Source organism: Myotis yumanensis, unplaced genomic scaffold (genome assembly GCF_028538775.1).
Source record: "Myotis yumanensis isolate MYYU_CA2020_CCGP unplaced genomic scaffold, mMyoYum1.0.hap1 SCAF_15, whole genome shotgun sequence".
NCBI classification, from domain to species: Eukaryota; Metazoa; Chordata; class Mammalia; order Chiroptera; family Vespertilionidae; genus Myotis; species Myotis yumanensis.
The window spans coordinates 2489034-2506128 of record NW_027223766.1 but is presented as its reverse complement, the minus strand read 5'-3'; the positions used below and the strand labels follow the sequence as shown (position 1 = coordinate 2506128).

The 17095-nt window shown below is 42.9% G+C and overlaps 1 protein-coding gene across 1 annotated transcript in view; it reads left to right on the top strand.

Annotated features, from left to right (window-relative positions):
- CNBD1 (cyclic nucleotide binding domain containing 1) overlaps positions 1-17095 on the top strand; it is a 199747-nt gene that overhangs the window by 169796 nt on the left and 12856 nt on the right. Inside the window, exon 11 of the mRNA XM_070392654.1 lies at positions 821-888. Within this exon, the coding sequence (XP_070248755.1) occupies positions 821-888 (68 nt within the window). The remainder of the gene's footprint in view (positions 1-820; positions 889-17095) is intronic.

Genomic DNA, 17095 nt, shown 5'->3' with positions numbered 1-17095 from the left:
AGTAGATTAAGTGATTGTACTAAAATTCTCTGTGATGATTTAGGTGTCTTTGAATATGAATTTAGGAAGAAGTATCAATGAATCATTTTATAATTAGTGGAAATTCAAATTCATCTTCTATATCAAAATATTGATAAAGAGAAGACTAGCAACTTTTCTACCTTCTGCCTATTTTTATTACTTTGTTATTTATTTATTTGTTATTTTTAAATATTTTTATTGATTTCAGAGAGGAAGAGAGAGGGAGAGAGAGAAACATCAATGATGAGAGAGAACCATTGATTGGCTTCCTCCTGCATGCCCCTTACTAGAGACTGAGCCCACAACCCGGGCATGTGCCCTTGAGCAGAATCAAACCCAGGACCCTTCAGTCTGCAGGTGGCTAGGACTATTTTTAAAATATTTATTGTTGAAAGTATTACATAGATCTCCCTTTTTCCCTCATTGACCTCTTCCAGCCCACTCCCGTCCTCCCCACCAGACCCTCACCACTCCATTATCTGTGTCCATGGGTTATGCATATACTCATACAAGTTCATTGGTTGATTTCTTCCCACCCACTCTTCCCTGACTTCCCTCTGAGGTTCAACAGTCTGTTTATGCTTCTATGTCTCTGGTCTATTTTGTTAGTTTATTTTGTTCATTAGATTTCACAAACGAGTGAGATCATGTGATATTTTTCTTTCTCTGACTGGCTGATTTCACTTAGCATAATGCTCTCCAGGTCCATCCATGCTGTTGCAAATGATAAGAGTTCTTTCTTTTTTATTTCTGTGTAGTATTGATGAGAATCTAAATATTTTCTTTGGCTTTCCTCTAGAATTAGATCCAGTGACCCAGAAACTTATGCTCCAAACAGCTAAACCAACTTTTGGTCATCTCACAGATGTAAGTAAAATGTTCAAATTATAGTAAGTATCACATTCGTGGCAATTAAATGCAAGCCTCTATTGTGTTTGGATTTTATTAGCAATACAATAATATCATCCACTCTCTAGACTATAGTGGAATAGGATACTTGTAAGAAGTTCGTACAATGGCCCTAGCCAGTTTGGCTCAGTGGGTAAAGCGGCCTGAGGACCAACGAGTTCCGGGTTTTATTCCAGTTAAGGGCATGTATTTCAGTTGCAGGCTCCTTCCCGGCCTGGATCCTGGTCAGGGCATATGCAGGAGGCTAACCAATTGATGTGTTTCTCTCACATCAGCGTTTCTCTCTTTCTTCCACTCTCTCTAAAAATCAATGGAAAAATATCCCCTGGCAAGGACTAAAAAAAAAGAGAAAAGTTCTTACAATGATCCGTCTACCTATATTTGTGTTTTAATGTTACTTATAGTAATATTTTTGGTAACCTGGAGATTTGTAACAGACTACAAAAACTTTTATAACCCGTCTCAACAAAAGTATACCATGTAATCAGCCTTACATAGAAGAGTTCCATCTAGTTTTCTCTTCTAGGACTGCTATAGTTTTAGATCCTATGTCTTAGTCTTTAATCCATTTTGAGTTGATTTTTGTGTATGGTGTGGGATAAGAGTCCAATTTCGTTCTTTTACATGTTGGCAATATGTGCAACATGGTGGAACCTTGAAGACCTTACACTAAATAAAATAAGCTAGTCATATAAAGACAAATAGTGCATGACCCCACTTATATGAGGTGTATGAACTAAGCTCATGGAAGAAAAGAATAGAACTGTGCTGCAAGGGGCTGGCGGAGAGGAAATGGTAAAATCTCAGCAGGGAAGAAGACTGTGTTCCAGAGGTCTCTGTGCAGCCTCGTGTCTGTGGATAACGGCACAGTATTGTACACAGAAATCTGTTATGAGGGTTAAGTGTTTTTACCACAAAAAACAACAAAATCTTACATTTTTAAGAACAGTATAAACATTTAAATAGGCATTTAAAAGCTGTGAATCACTTTTTAGTTTTAGCACGTCCTTTTTATGTTAGTAAAATATTTCTCATAGATGCAATAAATATACCTTATGCCAATTCCAATAAAACATATTCATATCATGCTGTAGAATGCATAGAGAACCATCATGAATGAGATCATGTTGGCATATTTAGTGAGTTCATACTAAAATAGTGAATGACTTGAACAAGAAATGTGAAGAAAATCTTGAACAAGTTTACGGTATAATAAAGAACATGAAGAAAGTTCAAATCACTCCCATTCCAGAGACCGGGGAAGGCCAGAGGGCCCGGTGGGATGACTCTACATGGGAAAGGAAGGCGGGGCCCAGGGCCTCGAGCCTGGGGTGGGCGTTTGTAAAGGTGGCGCCGTGATGTGGGATATGACCAAGTCCAGGGGAAGAGGAAATGGGCTGGCAGTTTATTCAAACAGGGTCTTTCAGGACCAGAACCCTGAAGGTTTGCAGAGTGGTGCTGGGTGCCAGCCCTCCCGTGTCCCCCACAAACTCTCCGTGAGATCCACAGGGGCCACGCTCAGGCTCTTGGTGCTTTCTCATGGTGGAGCCTGAACTCCTGCTGAGTCCCTCATGCAGAGCAACGCGTGGCAGGAGAAGTCCCCCGGGGACGGCATCTGGGTTGTGTTTTGATAACTTGCCTGGGATTCGTGCGGGAAGGGGCAGGCCTCAGCCCGAATGGGTGAACTCATCCTGAGGAGCCCGAGACCAGAGCCTTTCCTCCCCGCGGGAGCCGAGGACACAAGCCCGGCAGCTGCTGGCATGTGGCTTCCTAGAAGAGGGACGTTTTGAGACAAGCATTTGCCAAGTGCACGTTTAATACTGAGCGACGCCAGGAGGGCTCACTGTGGTGAGTGAGGGATGAGAAATGTTATTCTGAGCTTGGACGCCGGTGATGGATACGGGAGTGACCCAATAGGAAGCCACTTTCTTAGGCTACTGAACGCTGCCAGGATGACTCCAGGTTCATAGGTCAACACTTAACCACTGAGCCAGGTTGGCTTGACCATGATTATTAGAATTTTAAACAAAGCCAAACTCTTGAGCATGAATCCTCACAGGATCAGCTTCTGAGTTCACCTCCCCACTACCTGCTCAAAGTGTGCTTAGTTCTCCTGTGTTTACTGCTAAAAACTCTACTGTTTTACCTTTCACAATTAATCTACATTGATCTAGAATTGACTTTGTGCAAAATGTGAATTAAGGTCAAGTGTTTTTTTTCCTTGTGTTTATCCAATTTCCTAACACCATATATCAAAACAACCATCCTGCACCCAGTCATCTGCATTGCCACCATAGCTATAAATCACTGACTACAAATGTGTTTAGTCATGTATTCTCTATGTTTTAATATAGGCCCACTGTCTATCCCTGCACCAGTGCAACAATGGCTTAATTTTTGAGGATTACATATAAATTTTTATTTGTTTGTAGAATAAATCATTAGATTGCTTTGCCCATTACCCTTCTGTTTGAATTTCCATTAAATTTTACAATAAAGTTAAGTCACCAATATCCACAAAATAACCTCCTAGACTTTGAGGTGTTCTATTTGTCTTTGCTTTTCAGCAGTTTTATTTTAATGCGCCTACCTTTGGTTTTGGTTTTATTTCTATTTATTCTGTTTAGGGTTTAGAGCTTATTGAACTTATGGGTTTATATCTTTCATTAGTTGTAGGAAATTCTCAGTCAGGATTTTTCCAAAGGATCCTGCCCCATTCTTTTCCTCTTTATCTCGGACTCCCTTTAAATATGTGAGAACTGTTCACGCTATGTGTCCTTTCTCTTGCAGCTCCTTCATCATGTTGAGATTGTGTCCCCTCCTTACCACTTTGTGGAAAGTTATCATAAATGGATATTGAATTCTGTCAAATGCTCTTTCTGCAATGATTCAGGTGACCCTATGATTGTTACCCCTCATTTTGTTAACGTGGTGTATCACATTGACTGATTTGTGGATGTTGAACCATCCTTGAAAACCTGGAATAAATTTTACTAGATTATGCTGTGTGATCTTTGAATGTATTGTTGAATTTGTTTTGCTAATATTTTGTGGAGGATTTGTGCATTTATGTTCCTCAGGAATACTGGCCTGTAATTTTCTTTTTTTTGTGGCATCCTTGCTGTTCTGTTATCAGGGCCTTGTAAAATATGTTTGGAAGTGTTCCCTCCTCTTCTATTTTATTTTTTTTTTGGAAAAGTAATGACATTAATTACTTAAAATGGCATTAGTTAATTAAAAGTAATGACTTAATGTATAGTAGAATTCACCAGGGAAGCCATCCAGGCCTGGAATTTTGTTCATTGGGAGGTTTTTGATTACTGATCTTCTTAATAGTAATTGATCAAATCAATTTTTTATTTCATTGGGATTCAATCTTAGTAGGTTGTACATTTCTAGAAATGTATCCATTTCTTCTAGGCTGTCAGATTTGTTGGTTTAATATCACTCATAGTAGTCTTTTATAATCCTGTATTTCTGAGGTATCAATTGTTAACATCTCTTATTTTTTACTTATTTCAGTTTTCTCTTTTTTTTTCTTGATGATTCTAGCTGAAGGTTTGCCAATTTTGCTTATCTTCTCAAATAACCAGCTTTTAGTTTTATTAATCTTTTCTGTCTCTATTTCATTTATTACAATCTCTGATCTTTGTTATTTTTCTTCTTCTACTAATTTTGGGCTTCATCTGATCTTTTCCTAATTTCTTGAAGTGTAAAAGTATAAAGTTAGGTTGCTTATTTGAGATTTTTTTTGTTTATTATGTAGGCTTTAAGTGGCATCTATCTCAAAACATTTTTTAAACTGTTCTTTGGTCTTGAAATAAAAGCCAAATTACTTTTTAAAATCCCAATTTAGGTTGCCCCTCAGGTATGTGTGTTCCTCACCAACGCCATTACCTTTCCACGATGGGACTCTGTGTTAGTCCTACTCACACTTCCAGCAGTTGGTTTTATATCAAACAAGAAAAAATAAAGTAGAAATATTACAAAAAGCTCTCAGAAAGGGTAACGTGGAACTAGTTGTCACTTATTCTACCTAACGTGAGAGCCAGTGACAAATGTCCAAAACAGTTATTTTGGTTAGCACTTTGCTCTGATCTGTAACTTTACAAACTATCCTTTAGGTGAGAAAATGGGGCCAACAATTATCAATTAAAAAATGTTTGAAAGTGGAATTGGATCCTCTTTCTTCTCTGGTCCACATGTCCATGAGTTCTTGTGTGCACACAGGACAGTGCTGATGTGAAGTGAAAGCATGAAGCCTGCCGCCACTGCTTATGTGATAGTCGTGTGCGTCCAATTATGTTCTGGTCATAGCACAGCGTGCTTTGAGGATGTTATTACTAGAAATGTCAGAACACTCTGACTGTATTTAAATGTAAGAATGTAGGTGTGGATGTAATTTCTAATATTCTTCAGTAAATTCTGGCTCTATTCCCCGGAATAGGCCTTTTCCTGAATGAGTACGTTCTTTCCATTTCCAGGACACTGTGAGCCAGTCAGTGAGTCACTGACCCTCCCTTGTGTTGACTATTAGAAAGCTTTGGGCTAAATTCATGTCCATCGATAGCAGGTGGGCAGGAACGTTTGGAATGCGTGAACTGCACTCATCTCACGTCTGCTCATCTATTTTTCCTACCCTCATTTTCCCTCTCGAGCAATTTCCACTCAGTCTTGATTCCTTTATTTTGTAGTGTTGTATATATTTTTATAAGGAAATCTTTTTTAAAAATATATATTTTATTGATTTTTTACAGAGAGGAAGGGAGAGGGATAGAGAGTTAGAAACATCGATGAGAGAGAAACATCAATCAGCGCCTCCTGCACACTCCCTACTGGGGATGTGCCCAGAACCAAGGTACATGCCCTTGACTGGAATCGAACCTGGGACCCTTCAGTCTGCAGGCCGACGCTCTATCCACTGAGCCAAACGGGTTAGGTCAGTGATCAGCAAACTCATTACTCAACAGAGCCAAATATCAACAGTACAACAATTGAAATTTCTTTTGAGAGCCAAATTTTTTAAACTTAAACTATATAGGTAGGTACATTGTTATTAACTTAATTAGGGTACTCCTAAGGCTTAGGAAGAGCCACACTCAAGGGGCCAAAGAGCCGCATGTGGCTCGCGAGCCGCAGCTTGCCGACCATGGGGTTAGGGCATAAGGAAATCTTTTTAAGATACATCAGAGAAATAAAATAAACTGAGTTCAGATTAATCATTATCACCTAGTGGCAACCACATGATCTAAATCATTTTACCTTGAATCAGTATTATCAGAGTGATAAAATTTTGTAAATATATATCTATAATAATAAAAGCATAATATGCTAATTAGACCAGATGTCCTTCTGGATAACCTTCTGGACAAAGCTGGGGCTGCAAGGGAAGCCCAGGTCCCAGGTGCCAGCAGCTGGGGAAGGAAGGCCTACTCTTGCACGAATTTTGTGCATCAGGCCTCTAGTTATATATACTATTTATATTTTATTCATAGTTCAAATAAAAATATACTAAACCAATATATAAAAATAGCCAGGAAAATATAATTACCAGGAAATTTTAGGGACAATTTTTATTTTATTCATTTTCTGAATGAATTAATTGTCTGATAAAGGAGAATAGACAGAGGGAATAATTATAATGATCCAATTCAGAAAATAATTTTAATTGAAGGATAAAACCTGATTTTTCCCTTTAAGTATCTTCTGAATAGACTCAATAGACTGGCATGTCATTTAATTAACATTTGGATAATTTATTCTATGGCATTTCAAGACCTAAACATTATGATCACTGTGAACCATCCATACTATATAAAGCCTGATTTTTAACGTTTAATTTAATGGAAATGTTCATTAAAAGATAGATAGTAACTGTAAGTACAGAGGACTTTTAAGGTCTAGTCTGCTACCTGATTTATATTCAAATCAATTATGAAAAGAAAGTTTAGGAAGTAAAGCACAAATGTTACTTCGCAATATGAAAATCACTGCTTCTAATTAGAACAAATATTGTCTCTTAAAGTTACTCTTGATCTAATAAGCTTTTCTTTTTATGCATAATTATTGTGAGAATCCTTCTGTTTTTAATTATAGTTTTTCAGAAGAAAAATAATATAAAGCAAACTTCTAGAATTTGGCAATAATTTCTGCTTTTCAAAGCAGGTTTTCAAGTTTTCTAAAACGTTTCCCTTATTGGAAAATTTTTTGTGCATAATTTAAAACAATAAAGAGCATTTGGGGTCCTCCATTATTTTCGCAGAAGTTCTACTTTTGAAACAAGAGTCACGTGATGCCTTTACAACAAGCTTTCTGTGAGTGGGAGCAATGCGTTCCGCTCACAGCTGGGGAGCGGGCGCATAAGGCCAGTGGGTCGCTTCCTCCTTCTGTGGGATTACAGCGAATGAATTAATGTCTGGCCTGTGAGTTGGAAATGCATAGGTCTGTCCCTGGGCTTTCCCGCATGTGCACACGATTTGATCTGTGTTTCCAGAAGGGCAGAGACTTCCCAGAGCTGTGCTGCTTACAGTGTGGGCAACTGAGGGAGCTAATGATCCCAAACTTCCACCACGATTGTGCTAACTCTGCCTAGTTGGAAACAAGAGTTTCCTAGGGGGAATATTCACTTTTTTATTTCTTAGATATAAATTGACAGCCTAGTATATGGCACGCTCTGTCGCTAACCTCATTTCTCATGTGTGACTACCTTCTAATGGGCCTGCATTTACCTTCAGAACCAAAGGGGTCAATTCTAAGGAAAGTATGATTTACTACTTAGGAATAGAATTCCTTAGTAAGATGGCTTTTTTATTCAGACCTGGAAGGGTTAATGTTCTTCAGGTATAGAAGCCTTAACAAAAATTCTAAGTCTTTCATGTATATGTAGGTTTTGTTTCAAATTAGTGATAAATATTTAGCTCCTTTTAAACACACCTGACTCAGTTTTAAATTCCATAATGACTCCAACATGCACATAGAACAAGAGTGAAGTAAACAGCCCTAACCGGTTTGGCTCAGTGGATAGAGCGTCAGCCTGCGGGCAGAAGGGTCCCGGGTTCGATTCCAGTCAAGGGCATGTACCTTGGTTGCGGGCACATCCCCAGGGGATGTGCAGGAGGCTGCTGATCGATGTTTCTCTCTCATCGATGTTTCTAACTCTCTATCCCTCTCCCTTCCTCTCTGTAAAAAAATCAATAAAATATATTTTAAAAAAGAATGAAGGAAACATGCACATAGAAGAAGAACGAAGGAAACATGCACAAAGTTTGCAGTTCTTCCCTGTCCAGGTCAGTGAGTTTGGGTGCAGTGACAACAGCCATGTGACCACTGCAGGGTTTCTCCAGTTCAGCGTAGGGACGTTGCCGACACCTCATCCTCCCTCTTTTCCAAAGGAAATGCTTAGGTCCACTCTCCCATCATAAGCCACTTTTACTTCGTCATGAACTTTACATAAGTGGAATTATAGAGTGTGCATTATCTTGTCCTTGGCTCCCTTCAGCCCCCGCCCCCCCCCCTCCCCGTATATGATGTCTATGACATTTACCCATGCTGTTGTAGGTTTACTGATAATGGCAGTATTTGTTGTAAATATGCTACCATTCCATGGTACAGTCCATATAAGCGACTTGACCGCTTATGGGCATTTGGGTTTTCCCAAGTTTTGGTTGTTGAGAACAATGTGGTTGGCCCCAGTTCCAGGCAAGATGGAGTAAACACACTCCTCCCCTCACTCACTGAGTGAAGCTTCAGCACCTGGAGAGAGGCCTCAAGAGCTACTGAACAGTCCCACATAAACAGTGTCAGGTAGATTGGGGAACAAGACAAGACTTCAAAGTAGCACCAAATCAACAGTACGCTTCCCAGATACAAATGAAATGAATGTGAGTTTATAAACTCGTTTAAAAACGTCCTGGGCTCACCTGTGAGTTGGAAGTGCATAGGTCTGTTCCTGGTCAGCATTAAAAAAGACTCTGAGAAAGAGCTGGCACGTACGCCACCACCAGGCTGGCCATGGGTGCACATTGGAACAGATTCGAAGAGCACTTCACAGTCTGAAACCTTACATCACAGTGGACACACAGCTGTGTGTTGCAACCTGCAGCCTGAACCTAACCAGTCTGTTGGCTCTTTAAACAAAAATGGGGTCATTCCCAATGGGATTTAAACACACACACACACACACACACACACACACACACACAATATAAAAATATATATAATTTGGGTAACACAATCATACCACTGTGCATAATGACAGATTTATTTAAACTTTTTATTCCTTACATTTAAAAAATATTCCTTGAGTTATTACATCAGAGGGCACATGTAAAGTAATATTTAGTAGAAGTTTCCATGGTGAAATACTGAAACTTCTACTAACAGATAGCACCCTAAGAAAATATATTTTCAAAAGATACATGTGATAAAGTGCTTTTATTCAGAAAATAAAAACATCTCTTATAAAGGAAAAACAAAGGAATATAAACTAATTAAAACATGGTCAAAGTTTTGAACACACATGTCAGAAAACACCATTTATAAATAGTCAAAAAGCATATAAAAGTGGTCATGCTAGCCCAACCGGTGTGGCTCAGTAGTTGAGCATCAACCCATGAACCAAGAGGTCATGGTTTGATTCCTGGTCAGGGCACATGCCTAGGCTTTGATCTTGATCTCCAGTAGGGGGTGTGCAGGAGGCAGCTGATCAATGATTCTCTTACATCATTGATGCTTCTCTCTCTCCCTCACCCTTCCTCTCTCTGAAATCAATAAAAATATATTTATAAAACGGTAAATATAATTAGTCTTCAAGGTAATAAGGAATAAAACTATAATAAAAAATCACTACACATGTAATAAATAAAACTATAATGATAGATCACTGCCCATGTACTCCTATCCTATCTAATACAAGACAAAAAGGGTAATTAACCGTACCTCCGCTATGCTTCCCATTGGCTAATCAGCGAGATATGCAAATTAACTGCCAACAAAGATGGCGGCCGGCAGCCATGCAGCTGAAGTGAGCAGGAGACTTGCTTGCTCCAGTGATGGAGGAAGCCAAGGTTCCCCGCCTGCCGTGGCCCGGCTCTGAGCTCCGGAAGCAACAATGTTTCAATTATAGAAGCTAAACAAACCCCAGATACCTGCTTTCAGCCAGCCGCGGCCTGGGAGCTTCAGTCGCCAGTCAGCCTGAAAACAGCCCTCAGCCCCTCACGCAGACTGGCTAGGCACCCCAGTGGGCACCCCCACCCTGAAGGGGGTGTGGCCAGCCTGAAAACAGCTATCAGCCCCTCACCCAGGCTGGCCAGGCACCCAAGCGGGACCCCCACCTTGATCCGAAACACCATTCAGGGCAAACCAGCCTGCCCCCACCCTTGCACCAGGCCTCTATCCTATATAGTAAAAGGGTAATATGCAAACTGACCCTAACAGCAGAAAGACTGGGAATGACTGGTCACTATGACACACACTGACCACCAGGGGGCAGACGCTCAATGCAGGAGCTTCCCTCTGGTGGTCAGTGCGCTCCCACATGGGGGAGCTCTGCTCAGCCACAAGCCAGGCTGACGGCTGCCAGTACAGCAGTGGTGGTGGGAGCCTCTCCCGCCTCCTCAGCAGCACTAAGGGTGTCTGACTGCAGCTTAGGTCTGCTCCCCGCTGGCAAGTGGACATCCCCTGAGGGTTGCCGGGCTGCCAGAGGGATGTCTGATTGCCAGCTTAGGCCCAATCCCCCAGGGAGCAGGCCTAAGCCAGCAGGTGGTCATCCCCTGAGGGGTCCCAGACTGCGAGAGGGCACAGGCCGGGCTGAGGGACCCCCCCCTCCCCCAGTGCACAAATTTTTGTGCACCGGGCCTCTAGTATACCAATAATAAAAGCCTAATATGTAAATTGCCCCCTTGGGCGGCCATTTGACTGGGAGTTCCACTGGGAGACCGGGAGTTCAACGGCTCTCTATGACATGCGCTGACTACCAGGGGGTGGTATGGAACATGGTGGGCATCAGTGATGTGACGCTGGCAGCCTGCAGCAGTGGAGGTGCTGGCAGCCTGCAGCAGTGGAGGTGCTGCCAGCCCCAATGGGTCCTGACGAGAGCAGGACTGCGGCGGGATAGTGGAGCAGGTGAGGGGGTGGTGCCAGGCCAAGGCAGGGTGCCAGGAGGGGCTGTGGGGCTGTGAAGCTGGGGGCACGATCTCTGCAGGCCACCCGAGGGACCCCACCTGTGCATGAATTCGTGCATTGGGCTTCTAGTAAGTTATAATGACTGACAATACTAAGAGTTGGCTGGGATATGAAATTATTGGGACTCTTGTATATTGTTGGCAGGAATGAATTATGATACAACCTCTTTGAAAAACAGTCTGGCAAAATTATAGTCTGACGTTATTTTCCTCCAGGGAGCATGACATAATTTTTCTAGTTAGCAGAAAGGTTATGGAAAGATCATCATGACTGGTCTGTTCCCAGGACTCCTCTCACAGCCTGGCCTCTATCTAAAGCGTCTCCCTTCTGGAGCTGTGCACTTACAAATACAGTCTGCAATGTGTTCATTTCCACCATTATAATGTTCTAGTCCTTTCTCTAAGGAACCCAGAATGAAAAGTTGAACATAATTAACATTAATATCTGTGAAAATAATAGTAAAATTGGTCATTTTATGGCAGTGGGGAAGATGATGGAGCCACTAACATGCTTTCGTTTTCAATCTTCTCTACTTTAGATTTTGAAATTTAAAAATATTTATCTTCTCAAGCTCTTTCTGTAGACCACATCAGCCTACCCTCAGATTTTGTATGTCGTTAATGCAATCACCTCCGACTCCTGTTAGCCTTTGCAGTAGGGCCAGAGTGCATTCTCACCAAGAACAATGGGACCAGAGAGGGGACTGCTGGTCCTGTGGTGGACATTAGAGAGGATATAGATGGAGCGATTTCACACGACGCATTCCACCTCCACCCTGAAGAAGGAACTGGCTGCTCCAGCTGTAGGTGGTAGGAAGGGGTAAGGTGAGCTATACTTTGAGCATGACATGTGTTAACGTAAAAACCCATTGAAACCTGTGAGGAATTTTTGTGAGTTTATTTGAGTCAAACTATCAACAATTGCCGGGAAGCAGAATCTCAATGGATTGAGATAACGCTCAGGAGAAAGGCGGGTATTCCTCTATTTTTATAGATTGCAATCAAAGGAAGGGACGTAGGTGGGTGACATGAAATCCACTGGCGATAGACTAGAGAGGAGGGAGAAAGCAAAGCAGGGAAACCCCTGGGACTGGATAAAAAGTAAAATGATAGACACATACTTAGGTGGGTGCAGAGATAATTAACACAATAACAACGAAAGAATTTGTGATATCTGTCCTGGCACCCAGGCACATTAGGTTGTACCCCAAGGGATCCAGAAAAAGGGAAGTTACAAGTTACCCAGACAATTCAAGGGTATGTTATTATAGATGCAAAAAGACAGATAGGTTCAGTTAATGTGAAGGTTGACCTTGTCAGTGAAGATACCCGCTAGTATGTAACTACCCACCATCACTGCGTTTAGTTAAAGTTTAATTTCAGACCATCCTTTGTGGTGACTTTAGGTCTCTGAGTTTGCAAGACCCCATGCAGGCCTTCTCTGAGCTGTCAGGTTAGCAGGTGGCCCCTTTCATCTACACATGAATCATTGACTTCATAAGGACACCACAAGGTCGAGAGGGAGAGAATATGATGGGTATCTATATTGACGAGAAGTGGTGTGGTGTCATATTTTGCAAGTGAGTTGATTTTTGTATAAGTTGGATCTTCTCCCACCTTCACGAGGATTCCCTTGAGATTTTTCATAGGAAGGTGAGTTTAGGAAGGCTTAGTACTGGTTACTCATGCCAGGTCTACTTAGCACAGTGACTTCCAGCCAGATGTATTGAATTAAGAAATTGTAATTCCTCAGTGATGGAATTCAAATAGAATCTATAACCTTTCTGTGACACTGACCTTTGATATTTTTGGAGGGGCATCTATGTCGGCATGTAGTTACAAAGGTGCTCCCACTAAAACTCCCCAAATCTTTAGTCTGTGGCACTGTTTTCTTCCTCTTGACCTGACAGTCCCAGTTCATTGAACTTCCGGGCTCTCAGCAAAGGACATCTGTTCAGCTGAGTTTTTCGTAATTGGTATGTTAATTAAAAATGACTTTACGCTTTTAGCATTTTGTTTACTTTTCGTGATACATATGCGCCCATGGCATTTCACAATGGGTGTCGTCTGCAAGATCTCAAACACAAGTCAACAAAGCAAGTTTTTAAGGATTGTTTCGAGGCTTAAAGTCTGCATGATGTCACCCGGAGTGCGTTCTTTCACCTTTCTCTGGCCAGATATTCTGGGATTTCCTCCAGGATGAAGATGAGCTCAGTGGAGTTCCTAAATCTGTCACACCTGGACTGTCTCAGTGTAGCCCAGCCAGGCGCAGAGTCTGTGTGAAGGCTGCAGCTTTCGTAAGCGAGACAGCTGCTTGGATTCTGCAGCCAAAGGCGTATCACCCAAGTCCCTACTTCTGAAGCAGAATTCTGGAACAACGTTTTTATTACTCACACTAACACCAACCACAAAATAACCAGGATGCATTCACTAAGCTAGAAAGCAGTCAGCATCTTGGTAGAAGGCAGGAGGGTGGCCCCAGGCCTTCCTTTGAACCCTGGCTTTCAGAGATGTGATAGAGAGCTGTGAGAGAGAGCAAAGGTACAAGTAAGGACAGTAAAATGCGAGGCAACAATAAAAAAAATGGCAGTGAGCCTGGCTGAACATCTACAGAAACTGCTTGGAGTTTTTCCTCTGTTTTACCCCCAATCCAGCCCCTAGCAGAGGGGTTGTCCACTTCTGAAAATTCTGAATATTGGTCGGAGGAGGAACTAAGGTCTAAAACAGTGGTCTTTCAGACAAGGGGATTGAACAAATGAAGAGCGATCATGTTTTATAGACAGACAGAGAGACGTCGATGCAGACACAGGTGTCGTGTGGGCATGGATGTGGACGTGTAGCATTTTCCAATAGCCTTCCACTTTCACATTTAAATACCATATTTAATATTCCCACATGGACAAACCTATTAGGGCCCATCTGATAATATTTACTAAATGCTTCACATTTACTGACTTAAACCCTCACAACAATTGTAGTTGCTGTTATTTCTGCTTCCAGGATAAGAAATGGAGGTACAAGGAAGTGAGACAATGCCCTGGGGTCCCCTGGCTGCTGAGGCCTGGGTGGAATTTGAAGCCAGGCTACGGCTCCAGGACCCGCCTCCTACCCACTCAGGACTGTATCTTGAGTAATCCCTTCTAGAAATGTTATGCCATCTTTTATGTTAATGCTAATATTTCAAACTTTGGAAGCTGTAGGTAAACTTAAGTGACCCACACATTGATTTAAATATGGCACGATTTTGTTTTATTTCCTCTGTCTGACACTATGCTATCTTCCTTTATATATCACTCGCATTATTTAATATATAAAATGCCTAAAGCCCTGCGTCCCCAACAAGATTCTACATTTTAAAAGAGCAATACTTTCTTTTTCCAATTACAGTCGACACGCAAAATTATATTAGCCTCAGGTGTACCACACAGTGATGAGACATTTACAGTTCAAAGTGAGCGTCCCAATAAGTCTGGTACACACGGGGGCAAAACTTTTTTATTTCAGAAACCCTGCAACAGCCCTGGCTGGTGCAGCTCAGTTGGTTGGGCGTCGTCAGTGCACAGAAGGGCTGCCGGTTCGACTCCGGGTCAGGGCTCATGCCCAGGTTGCAGGCTCAGTCCCTGGGAGAGCACATGCAGGAGGCAGCCAATCCATGTTTTGCTCTCACATTGAAGTTTCCTCTCTCTCCCTCCTTCTCACTTTCTCTCTCTCTCTAAAAAATCAATAAAACATATTTTTTTTATAAAACAAACAACAAAATACCTTGCAACAGCACTCAGCTTGCTGTCTTGCATAAGATAGAAAAATGAACATCTTTAACGATCGAAAACAAAAACGGGCTGTGAATTGCTGTCTCAATAGTTTACTTAAGGATTGAAACCTGAAATAGATTAGGGGTCCAGGCCCAGGCACAGCTGCTGATGGTCTCCTATGCAACCCAGCCTCCTGACACACTTCCCCAGCCATCCCCCCTCCGCCCAATACCCGCACTGGCTCTCCTGCACTGGCTCTCATGCACTGACTCTCACGCACTAGCTCTCATGCACTGGCTCCTCTCATGCACTGACTCTCATGCACTGATTCTCATGCACTGGCTCTCATGCACTGGCTCTCACGCACTGGCTCCCATGCACTGATTCTCACGCACTGGCTCTCGCGCACTGGCTCCTCTCATGCACTGACTCTCACGCACTGGCTCTCACGCACTGGCTCCTCTCATGCACTAGCTCTCATGCACTGGCTCCTCTCATGCACTGACTCTCATGCACTGGCTCTCACGCACTGGCTCTCATGCACTAGCTCTCGCGCACTGGCTCCTCTCATGCACTGACTCTCACGCACTGGCTCTCACGCACTGGCTCTCACGCACTGACTCTCACGCACTGACTCTCATTAACGTGGCTCTCGGAACCTCTCCCCCAGGGCGCTGGGCCTAGGGACTCTGCATCCTGTTGCTTACAAATCACCTTCACCCCACGACTGCAGGCGACTTAGTCTCAGGCAAATGCAAGGGGCACAGCCTCTGAGTCCCTCCCCAAACTGAAACTCACTCATTGGTACCCATGGCCACAGGTCAGCGCGGAGGGGTGGCACTAAGACAAGCCCACATGTGGGTCCCTCTGACTTCAGGGACCTCTCCTGCTCTTCTCTGCTTTGTGCCCTATCAGTGCCAAGCAGCGAGGCCTTCCTGAACGCCCGTCTCCTCTCCCGCCTCGGGCCCTGGCCTGTGCTGTGCTCTGGTCTTCGCAGCCCAGGCAGGAGGCTGCCTTTCAGGTCCCAGCATGGAAGCGCCCTGCAGCCTGCTCACCACTGCAGGCTCAGCTCCCTCCTGGGTCCATCCTGCCTCTGCCCCGGGCACATCATCTAACTTCCCTCACCGTCACATCACCGGAGCGACCTTCCTTCTGCTAAAACCACGCTGCTTCAGTGCCACCTGTCTGCCCCTTCCGCCCCTCCCATTACCGCGGGGTAGCGCGAGGTGAGCTCGAGGCCGCCTGATCCAGGGGACAGGTCGCTGACAGAATTTTAAAAGTCAACTGGTTTTTACACAGAAATATCAAAGCTCGAACTGGAAAATTCTTGCAACCGCGGTGGGTGTCCTAGTGTATATAACACATCCTGTTTCAGTTCTGGTTGCAAACAGTGAAGCGGCATTTTCTGATAGTCCGTGTTCTCCTGAGAATTAGCATCGACTGGGTTTGATGGCCGCTCTCTCTCACAGTCCTCTTGGTGACTTATGAGCAGTTCATTTGCCCGCTCATCTCTGCAACCCTTTCTGTTCTCAGAACCAGCCAGCATCTCCCTGGACCCACCCGTGTCTGCCAGCCCTTCCCTCCCAGGTGGGCCATGAGCCTGGGGGCGGCAGGACCAATTTCATTGTTACTTGTTATACTCAAACACTTTTTTAAAAATATGTTTTTTATTGATTTCAAAGAGGAAGGGAGAAAGAGCTAGAAACATCAATGATGAGAGAGAATCACTGATAGGCTGCCTCCTGCTCGCCCCCTAGTGGGGATAGAACTCACAACCCATGACTGCAATGGAACCTGAGACCCTTCAGTCCTCAGGCGGAGGCTCTATCCACTGAGCCCAACCAGCTAAGGCTACTCAAATATTTTTGAAATTGTTATCATAAGATGCATTTATATTTTTATTTTAGTAAATAAAGAAAATATTTAGCATAACTAATTGAACACAGCTCAAATACTGTTTAATCAAGTTTCTTAGAAAGTATTTTAGGATGAAAAAACTGGATTTGAAATCATTTGGGGTTGAAAATGTCATCTTTATATATTTTCTTTTACTCTTGGCAGTTGTTTTATCCAAAATCTTGACTCATATGCTTGAAACATGGAATATATAGAAAATAACAAATAAGAACTAAGGTCCCATTGACCCCGAATATGTTCTCCTCTTAACACAAAGCATGGCTGCTGGGGATTGGTGAGAAATCACACACACGTGTCACTCGGCGATCAGATGCA